Raw genomic sequence first — 11,290 nt, forward strand, 5'->3', positions numbered from 1 at the left:
TGAGTTTATTGTTAGGATAGATAAGTATTCAATGATCTAACATCAATATTTCGAAGCTGGATTCGAATCTGTACCAAATGGAATGAATCTGAGACTCTTGGAATTTTCAATAAATGTAGCTTGTCTGTCCGTCCGTTTGTTTTTATCCAAAAAAGTCAAAACGGCTGAACCGATCAGGCTCAAATTTTGTGTGGGACCTCACGTGGCCCCAGNCCTTAATGATATGTTACCTAGACAAAGTGTACTATACTAAATGTTACTTTAAGGAAATGTACTATACTAAACGTTACTGATCCCTCAGGTGAGGTTGTGCTAAATATCAAAATAGGGACGGATGTGTTTCTTCTGATCGATGAGAACTTTTTCAATTTGAAGCATAAAAGCAAGACATCCATAGAAATCTGATATGATTTTATGAATTTATGTTTAAAACCTTTTTTGTCAGATTGAGACTTCTGACGGCTTAACTGGAGACAGAGTGAGTGTAGTTTCTCAGGAGCAATTTCAGAAGCTTAAACCCTCTAAACCTCATACCAACCCTTCCTCACCTCCTGCAGCTCCTGTCCAGGTAAACCCTGACACCCCCCCTCTCTGCAGCTCCTGTCCATGTGTAAAACCTACAGTACATACCCTGTCTTCGCTGACGCGGACGTTGAAATTTCAAATCAAACACTGTACAACCGTAAAAGTCTTCACGATTTACATTCCGCAAATTCTCATGAATGCTTTGAAAGAAGGTTTTAAACCCTCAATATTTTTAGGATAATGCCAAGGATACTGCTGGTGATACTTCTTTCAGAATACGAGGGGCAGGTAGGGATTATTTTCTAATTATATCTTCCAAATTAAAATTTAGAATCTCTTTTTTTGGGTACGTTGACACTATATGAAGGGGGGGAAATCAAAGACTCAAGCAGAGGGGTGGACTAAAGAAAAGGAAATGGGCAGGAAAAGGTCCGGAAGGGTAAAGGGAAAAGTAAGGAAGGTAGAGAGAAAAGTAAGGAATGTAGAGGGAAAAGTAAGGAATGTAGAGGGAAAAGTAAGGAAGGTAAAGGGAAAAGTAAGGAAGGTAGAGGGAAAGTAAGGAAGGTAAAGGGAAAAGTAAGGAAGGTAAAGGGAAAAGTAAGGAAGGTAAAGGGAAAAGTAAGAAAGGTAAAGGTATGGAAGATATGAGGGGGGATGGAAAGAAAAGAAGGTCTTTACCTACACTTATTTATTTTCTCCTAGGAATCACTCCGTTTTTCACCCAATAGTATTTATGTATTGAAAAAAACGACAAAAAAATGTTCCCCCTACGCGCAAAACTACATTTGATAATAATACAATAAATAATATTTTTGAGAACTTGAAAAGAACGAGTATAAAAATCCCAATTAAAATCCTGGTTAAAGATTTTCTAAAAACTAAATTTCACTGGACTGGCAAATGATCTAAGCTCCACTTCTTATCCTGTGGCATCGTATTTAATAACTATTTAAATAAGTTGACTGCGCCCGGGCGCCGCAAACTATGTTATTCAAAAATATGATTTTGGGGATTATTAGGCACTGTAGAATAAATCTTTGAAATTTATGTCATCTTTGTTGACGAATTTGGGAAGGGGGAATCAAGCAGGGTTGGAATAAAACCCCGTTTTTTCTTCATAAAACACCAGCCCAATAGGTTTTATTGGTTTTATTGGTTTTATTGGTTTTTTTGGGGGGTTTTTTTAATGTTTTTACTATGAAAGCAGTTGAAATCTTCTTAAATTCATACTTAATCACAATATTAAGACGTAACTTTTCAAAAGTTATGTACTAATTATTAATTTAAACAAAAGGTGAACTTTATAGTTATGAAAAATAATAATGTTGTTGTGATAAAAGGCTACAATCATATATAAATACTCTTCAATGACAATAATATCACCAACCTTATTCATAGAGGAAATACTACTATTTTTTGCTACTTAAGTTCTATAAATTTTAGACTAATTCTTTTTTCTCACTTTGATACATATTTCTGATTGGGGGTAGGGATACTCAGATAAATCACTAGATAATTATGCTCAAGAAGGAAGAGTTTATCATTAAAAAATTAAGAAAAAGCAATAATTATAAAATTCGAGAGAAAAAAAAACTATAAAACCAAAAAAAAGCGAACTTACTGGTGTTTTTCTTTAGGGGGTTTTATTGTTTTTTTTTGGGGGGTGTGGTTTTGTTTTTGGCTTTTTTTTTCATGCCAACCATGGAATAAAGAACAATTTGAGGGGGGGGGGGTTGTATTTTTTACCACTCCTGCACTACATGTTTATTTTTTCCTTAAAATGTCTGAGAAAAATGGCGGAAAATTGTATTTTAGGATCACGGCGTGGTAAAGATGCTGCTAGATTCTACCCGGTTACTAAAGATCCAAGATCTCAGGTAAATTTGATAGAACATCTTGAAGATGGAGTGGATAAACCCGATATTCTGTATAATAGTTCTAATATTGAATTGTCAGTGTTTTATGAGTTGGTCTCTTTATTTGTTTGTCCACCGTGATTGGAAATTTTGCCTTTTAGTTAAATCGTTAAATAAAACATTTTTACAATTTGGAGATATGACCCTGTAGTTCAACATCACATAGCCTATAGGACATGATAATTTTACCGTAGATTGATTTAATGATGATAATAATAATAATAATAACTGTTGTAACCGATTTTTATTATCAAAACATTTGATTCCGTTTGACCACTTGGAAAAGAGAAACCCCAATCAACAAATTGAATGTGTTGCACGCGTATTTTTAAGTGACCCTCCATAAGAAGAAGCTTTGTAATCTTCGCATGGAGGGTCAATTAAGTTTAAGCTTACAACTACTTTAAAACAGGATATTTTCTTTTTATTGCCAATGTTATTCGGGTAGTAAGCTCCACATGGATGCCGGAGGGACATTTTAAAAAACACCGACAGTTCCTTTATTAATGAATTAGCCTGGGAACCCAGCGTTGCCCAGGTTACTCATTATTAGTCTCGCCGTTTACGCGCACTTGGTCGTAAATAACGATTTGTATACAAGTCTACCCACTCAACTTAAAATCTTTATTCTTTATAAAACAGTTCTTCCAGGTCTAAGAAGTTACATTTACATAATCTTACTATTATAGACTAGATTGAGAACCCGGCATTGCCCAGTGTGCTCATAGTTTCTACCGCCGTTTATCCGCGCTTAGTCGTAAATTAGGAAACATTAAACTTGAAATCTTAAAACCAAGCTAGGAACATTTCCGTGGTTTGCCTGAGTTCCGCAATCATATCAATCAAGGCAAATTAGTTAGGCGTTCATGAGTTATGATCGGACATTCAAACAAACAAAAACACATTGATTACTACTTTATATTGGTAATATTATTTTGTAGGATGGTTCTGCAGTCCGTAAACGTAAAACTCGGCACTCAAGTAATCCTCCCCTGGAGGAACATGTTGGTTGGATAATGGATAAACGGGCACACAGAGAGAGATTAGAGAGCCTCAGGTATACCATTTAATTATACAAGGGTGGCCATTTTTTTCTTCCCCCCCCCCCCTCTGAAAATCATGTTTTCCCTTAAAGTTACGTTTTTTTTAGGGTATATTTGCTGAATTGGGTAAAATAAAAATAAATTTGGGTTAACAAATTATGATGACGCTCTTAATTAAGGAAAATTTAAAATTGAAAACTGAATATTTTAACACAATTTTTTGTCGGAAAATCTTAGTAGATAAGTTGTTAATTTTCAGCGTTACCGTATGTGCTTGATACATGCATTAAATTATTAAATTTAGTGAGAGCGTTGGAAGTGTAACAAGTAGTGGGGGCGGAACCCCCCAGTCCCTCCCTAACCTGCAGCACCCCTCTCACTCCCTTCTCAAGGAGAACGGGTTCACACAGCTCCAATACACAAAATATCATTCACGATGTCTCAAGGGTATGTTTTAGAAATATTTAACGGATTTACCAGTGCGTAGGATCCGGATCCGTTGGAACCGTAACGTTTTGTCTTCCTCGATCCGGATACACAAAAATATGCAGATCCACGGATCCGGATCCAAGGAGCAAAATATCAACTAAAAAGTACAAACAAAAATCTTTTAATCACAATATTTTAACGGAATTCTTCTGTTCAGAACGGAAAAAGCTTGGAAATGACTCCCAAGAAATGAACACTTTGTTCAGGTAATATTTTAAGAAATTTTTATCATTAAGTGAATATATGTTTTCCCTCGCAAAAAAGAATAAAGTGCATTTGAGAATATTTTGTACGGCGTGATACCATCGTGGTTGAATCATAAATTTTCTCATTTTGGCATAATACCATGAGAGAACCAACTATTTCAACTTTTGATTGTTTTCTATCTTAAAGCATTTTTGCATCGATGAAACAAGAATACAAAATTTTACGAAATACAAAGTTTATTTTGGTCGCAACATTTTATATTTCTGTGCATCAATAAATCTTCATTGGCGTCATGTGAGGTCCCACACAAAGTTGAGCCCGATCGATTTAGCCGTTAAGACGTTTATTGGATACAAAGAAACAGGCAAGAAATATATCTATGTAAATGTGTTTGTCCAGATTCTGGTCTTTCTTCCTTCGTGAGAACTTCAATAAGAAGATGTACACTGAGTTCAGAAACTTGGCCTGGGAGGATGCAGTTGCTGGATACAGATACGGTCTAGAGTGTCTTTTCAGGTTAGCTCTAGGCAGATATCCCCCCCAAACCTTCCTTTTCTCAGCTTTTGTTGTACGATTTGATTTGATTTGATTTGATTTGATTTGATTTGATTTGATTTGATTTGATTTGATTTGATTTGATTTGATTTGATTTGATTTGATTTGATTTGATTTGATTTGATTTGATTTGATTTGATTTGATTTGATTTGATTTGATTTGATTTGATTTGATTTGATTTGATTTGATTTGATTTGATTTGATTTGATTTGATTTGATTTGATTTGATTTGATTTGATTTGATTTGATTTGATTTGATTTGATTTGATTTGATTTTGTTATCGATGAAATGGCTTTCTACGAAATTTCCCAACGCTATAGATGGGGCTGAAAATCCTGGAATTGGGAAAGAATTGAAACTCTATAAAATGTCCTATCTATGAAATGTCCTACCTATGATAATGTCCCATCTGTGAAATGTCCTATCTATGAAATGTCCTATCTATGAAATGTTCTATCTATGAATTGTCCTATCTATGAAATGTCCTATCTATGAACTGTATCTATGAACTGTCCTATCTATGATAATGTCCTTTCTATGAAATGTCCTATCTATGATAATGTCCCATCTATGAAATGTCCTATATATGATAATGTCCCATCAAAGAAATGTCCTATCTATGATTTTGTTATCTATGAAATGTCGTATCTCTAAAATGGCTTTCTACGAAATGGCCCAATTCTATAGATGGGGCTTAAAATCCAGGAAGTGGGAAAGAATTGAAACTCTAAACCGAAAGAAGGATGCCTCAAGCAATCCATGAATCATTTGATTTGATTAGATTTAACCAAATTTTTTCAAGTCTGAACTTTTTATTTTAAAAATTGAATGGCGGTTTCCTGAATTTTTAATGAAGTTTGTACTAAGGATTTGAAAGGTAGATACTGAACAAGATCACAACAATTTTGTTTAGATTTTACAGCTACGGACTGGAAAAGAAATTTCGTCCTGAACTTTACAGAGATTTTCAAACAGAAACCATAAAGGCAAGTTTTTCAGCATTTTATTTTACAGCCTTCTGACCTAATTATTATTCACACAACAGTGTGAGTTAAAGATATTTATTTGCCCCTTGGGACAATACAGTAAAATAAAAACCCCTCTGCCAAGTATTCATGAATTTTCGCATTATCATCTTGGGAACCCTTAGTAAATTAAATTTACATTATCTTCTCTGTAAAAAAGTTGTAATTAATTATTAAAACGCCCTCGGGATTCATTATGAAAATACTTATTTTATTAGAGATCAGCTAAATTTGTTCTCAACTGACCTTGACCTTGACTTTGACCTTGACTTTGACTTTGACTTTGACTTTGACCTTGGAGGACTTGAAAATTCCAATCCACTACTGGAGTCTAAGGCCATCCCTGAAACTTATGATTTGATTTGACCTCTATTTTCTACAGGATAGCGAGGCAGGTCAGCTCTATGGATTGGAAAAGTTCTGGGCCTTCATGAAGTATTATCCCCATGCGGAGGTATTTATAAAGGATTCGACCAATTTTACCTGAACTGAGCTCGGAACTCTTGAATGGTGTTTATCTAGATCAATGCTTGAACCACTTTTTCTTAATCTCCAGAGTAAATAATACAAAATAATACTCTTGTTATTAATATCCAGATTAATTAACCGTTCGGGATTAAGGATATCCAATTTTTAAAGTTTTCAGCCCTGGAAACTCTTGTGGTGGATAAATCTCGATATTCACTGTGGACACTTATGATTTTCTGCTAAATCCTCTCTTAAAGATCCCTACTGGGTTCCGACTAATCAGAGTTCTCTCATTGGTTGCGCGCCAAATATCCCGACTTTTGATTGGCTGCTTGGTTTCTTTTAACATCACTATGATTACTATTACTGACAATTATTTGAAAGCTGCAATTATTAGTTTTTAGTTATTAATTGGTTCAACAACAGATGTTCTGAGACTTAAATAAGTCAAACATGTCTCTGGAAATTATTTTATTCATATGTTTAGTGTTTAACTAATTATATTTTCAGGAACTTGATGTTGATTTTAAACTTCAAGCAATGCTTCAACCTTTCAAAACTATCGAGGATTTCAAGGTAAATAGAGAATAAATTTTTTTACCGCTATTTGAAAAGATTTGAATCATGAAATGCTCGCTTCATATCTTGACATCCTTGTCTCCATTATTATTTAAAATTATATTTATATCAAGAAATACTCCTCATATCTAGACATTCTTATTATTATCTCCAGAATTATTTGAAATTATATTTATATCAAGAAATACTCCTTATATCTAGACATTCTTAATCTCCATAATTATTTGAAATTATATTTATATCAAGAAATACTCTTGATATCTAGACATTCTTATCATAATCTCGAGAATTATTCGAAATGATGTTTGAATCAAGAAATCTATCTAAACACTTATATCAAAATCTCCACGATTATTTTAAAGATTAAATATCAAGATCAAAAAAATAATCAAGAAATACTCCTTATATCTAGACATTCTTATTATAATCTCCAGAAATATTTGAAATTATATTTATATCTAGAAATACTCCATATATATTATTTGAAATGGTATTTATATCAAGAAATACTCCTTATATCTGGACATTCTTATTATAATCTCCAGAATTATTTGAAATTATATTTATATCAAGAAATACTCCCTATATCTAGACATTCTTATTATAGTTTCCATAATTATTTGAAATGATATTGCTCCATATACATTCTTATCAAAATCTCCATAAGTGCCCCCCACGAAACTTATTACTCTGGTAAAATTTAAATAGTGTATAAACTAACTTAGTACTGTCGTAGGAAGCATCTAACTCAAAAATATGAATATTAAAAGTAAAAGCATTAAATATACATATTTTTGAGTTCGCGTGCTTTAAATCAGCTTCCAACGACAATGTTAAGTTATGTAAATACACTTTAAAATATTACGGCTTCCCCCCCCCCCCCTTATTTAAAATAATATTTGACTAACAAATCTGTGTAGGATGACTCTTTGAGCTGTGGTAAGAGGTCAAGAAATCCTAGTTCAACTTCCAGTTGTTCAATACAAATTGTCAACAACAGAAACAGGTTGGTCCATTGGGTGTTAGTAAACAACCTGTATTAGGGAAATTTATTTGTATATTTTTTATTTGTTAGGTAGTTTCTAAAAGGGGGTTTCGCTGAATTGGGAAAAATAAATAGTTTTTAGGTTGCAAAAAGGAACTTGAGGGGAAAGGATCAAAAAAGATGGAAGACTCCGACTTGTGATGTCCAATTTTTTATTCTATTATTCTATTCTTTTAAAACTGGTTAGTTTCAATTTGGTGTTTAGTAAAGTGGCAGATTTTACCACAAATTATGGAGGAAACATTATATTGCATCCATGAGCATTTATGTCGATATTTTTTTATATCTTAACGTGTTTTTTTAGGGGGGGGGATTTAAGGGACAAAAAACCGTAAAATTATAAAGAAAATGAAAACTGTTTTTTAAGATCACGGTGTGCTAGCGAAGGAGATCGTTGGAGTGATGCCCGAGGCCGAGGTCGGGATGTATCCAGGGGATCCTCGAGGTCATCTTACAAGGGACGAGGCAGCGAGGACGGAACTCAGGGTCAGTTCATCTACAGCTCAAGCTTCCAGGTATTAAATTTATAGAAACTAAAACTAGAAGAAATAGATTGATAAGAACTGTTCACACTTTTTTGAGTTTTGACAAATCACAGCAGTATTGATTTTAAATCATCGGTCTAAAATTTAATGATCTCTCGGACTTTATCGTTGGGTTCAATTGTTGCGTGTTCCGAACTAGTACACGGATTTACTAATCTAGTGTAATAGTTATACTTGCACATTTATTCGTTCTTGTGAACCCACTGTTTAGTGGTATGCATCCATGTGCATCCAATTTAGACTGATTGGGAAAATCCGCTAAACTACTTAAATTGAAAATCCATGAAATTCATATGTAACTCTTAAAATTCCTAGGATACGGGTGCAAAGGCGTATTACGGAGGCCGGTATTCTGGTCCTAGCAGTGGAACCTCTACAGTCCTCGGCAGAACCAACCCCTCCGGACCAAGGAAGCGTACAGTCTCCGCAAGTGATAAATTTGTGAGCGTAAAGGGACGCCGGTCCCGTCAGGTCAGCTCAAGTGAGACAAACAAGGAGGAATAGAATAAATATAACACAATAGAACTGCTTCCCGTCGTGAATACAGAGTGAACCATTATCCCCAACCAACGTATGTAGAAATAACGCTGAGAATAGAGTTTGGTGAAAACTTATATCAATGATTTCAATCTACCCAGGAAAAATCCGATGTTTGGTTTGTTGAAAGAAAAACATCACATTAATATTTGTACACAGATCTTACCCCTCTCCATAGTGTACACACATTGATTTTCCTGGGTAAACGTATATGATTAAATATCTAAAAGTAACATTTAATTTATTCTTTTTTTAAAGGAATATCTTCGATTGCCATGTTAAAAATTAAAATGAATCAGTTAAATATTATATTTAGATGTATTGTTACCCTTCACCTCTACTGAATTTCGTATCGCCTAAATGCAATTATTTTTCAGTTTTTACAAATCCCCCTTTTCATTTTTAATTAATTCCGATTTAAACTGATAATCTGATTTTTGTAGTTTTTTGAAGTCCCATTCTCCAGTCTTCTATGTAATACCGTAATATCGTACTCCTCATAATTAATATTAGAATAAGAAAAGCTGTACGCTGTACAGTGTACAGCGTACAGTAAAGTACGCCTGTGTTAAATGCGTTCGTCTCATAATGTTGATTTAACAGGGTGAACACTTATATTTTTAAGTCGCCTTTCCCCCCTGAACAGTTTTGAACGTAATATTTTCAATTTGTTACTTAATGTATTTATGCTACTTGTAAAGAAACCAGTTTTTTTGTCGAATCGTCGACGTTAGGTTTTGCCGGCCAAGCGGCCGGCACGCCTTTTGTAAATAGTGTGTTAAATTTGGGATAAGGAGGCGTTAAATTCATTCAGCCCCCAACTTGCTCCTAGTCTTGAGCTTCAGTTTTCAGGTTTATCATGTCGAAACATAAAACTTTAATAATCACAAAAATCAACAGTTCGAATATTGAAGAGGTTGGGTCAAGGTTGCTTCTGATTTAAACTCTTTTCAAACTTGCTGTTGTTTATTTTATTCTGTTAAAAACAAAACTGTAAATATTTTCCCGCACATTACTGTTCAATTTTCATCTTATGACCTCGATTGTTTATGTTCATAATATATTTTTGAATAAAATTCTTTTTTTAACGAACATTTTTTTTTTATATTCATGAGTAGCTGTAATTATAATGTTATTATTTTGATACGACCAGTGGAACTCGTGGAACCAGTGCTTAGAAGGAATCCATTTCGTTTCAAAGGAGTGTAATTTTAATTGACCCTCCGGTGAAGATGGCAATGCACGATTTACATCGGTACCCTCAAGGTAAGGTATAAAATGTTTAGTGGCAGTAATTCCTTGCTTCTCTCCTGCAGTCCCTGCAATGACCTCCGGAGTCGCCTGATGATACGCAGCAATAGTCTCTTTATAAAAGTACATGGATTGGATATATACAGGAAGTGTCTCTTCATAGAAGTACATGAATATTACAGCAAGTAGTCCCTTTATAAAAGTACATGAATTAAAGCAGCAAGAGTCCCTTCATAAAAGTGTGAGTATTACAGCAAGTAGTCCCTTTACAAAAGTATACATGAATATATACAGCAAGTAGATCAGTCCCTATGTAAAAAATACATGTTTTACCGCAAACATTCCTTCTATTAACATTAATTAGCTTTAGCTTAAGAAATGATAATTACTTTTTATTTTAATATCTGCAAAATGAGACCCAGGTGTGCGGTGCCTCTCTTCTTCCATAATACAGCGCCAGGAGCTTTCTTTAGAACGCGGCAATTTATCAAATGTCTCGCTCTGTAATGTTTATAATTTTCGATAACTGCAGGTCCCGCATTCCACATGATGCTTTTAGCGCGCGAAGTGATGTTGAATAGGAATTAAAACATAAAAACAATTTTTTGGTATTTTTACTAAACAGTTTCATATTCACGGATGTTAACAACGAAGAAAACCTTTTCTTAGATCACACGGCAGCTGGAGTCATGGGAGTTTGGAGGTCATGAGTAAATCGATATTTTACCTGCAGCTTATTTACTACACTTAAACTACAACTCATGACACGAAAACTTTACTGTTCCGTCCCGACCTTGTTCTAGGGAAGATGACTCGGTTACACGGAAGAATTGATGAGATTTATTGTATAACTAGCCTTAGAGGGCGCTTCGCACCCATCTTCTAAATTAATTGTGAACATGTTCTCTTTGTGTACATCGTAAAACAAAACAAAAATAATTCGCGGATTTTCACAAAAAATTTCGTGGATTTTCATTCATAAACCTTCCCTGGGGTCCCTCGATGTCCCACAAAAAATTTGGGCCCGATCGGTTCAGCCGTTTTGACGTTCATTAGATACAAACAGACAGACAGGCAGACAGACAAGCCAAATTTATATATAG

General features: G+C 34.3%; 1 protein-coding gene across 1 annotated transcript; it reads left to right on the forward strand.

Moving 5' to 3' along the window:
* Positions 1–407: 407 nt before the first annotated feature.
* On the forward strand, positions 408–10,028 carry LOC111702584 (la-related protein 1). Its single transcript, XM_023474326.1, has 13 exons — positions 408–568; positions 762–813; positions 2,341–2,402; positions 3,383–3,498; positions 3,789–3,931; positions 4,131–4,179; positions 4,580–4,696; positions 5,651–5,723; positions 6,145–6,216; positions 6,741–6,806; positions 7,730–7,815; positions 8,222–8,369; positions 8,715–10,028. The coding sequence occupies exons 4-13, from the start codon at positions 3,458–3,460 to the stop codon at positions 8,901–8,903; spliced, it is 984 nt and encodes a 327-aa protein (XP_023330094.1). The 5' UTR covers positions 408–568; positions 762–813; positions 2,341–2,402; positions 3,383–3,457; the 3' UTR covers positions 8,904–10,028.
* The last annotated feature ends 1,262 nt before the right edge of the window (positions 10,029–11,290 follow it).

Source organism: Eurytemora carolleeae, unplaced genomic scaffold, assembly GCF_000591075.1.
Source record: "Eurytemora carolleeae unplaced genomic scaffold, Eaff_2.0 scaffold257, whole genome shotgun sequence".
Lineage (NCBI taxonomy): Eukaryota > Metazoa > Arthropoda > Copepoda > Calanoida > Temoridae > Eurytemora > Eurytemora carolleeae.

What these genes read in the sequence shown, in the direction of transcription:
- LOC111702584 (XM_023474326.1), top strand. Translation starts at nt 3,458, where the DNA reads ATGGATAAACGGGCACACAGAGAGAGATTAGAGAGCCTCAG. An exon ending in GAAATGAACACTTTGTTCAG is followed by an intron (nt 4,180 to 4,579) that starts GTAATATTTTAA and finishes GTGTTTGTCCAG; the next exon opens with ATTCTGGTCTTTCTTCCTTC. An exon ending in AAACTATCGAGGATTTCAAG is followed by an intron (nt 6,807 to 7,729) that starts GTAAATAGAGAA and finishes AAATCTGTGTAG; the next exon opens with GATGACTCTTTGAGCTGTGG.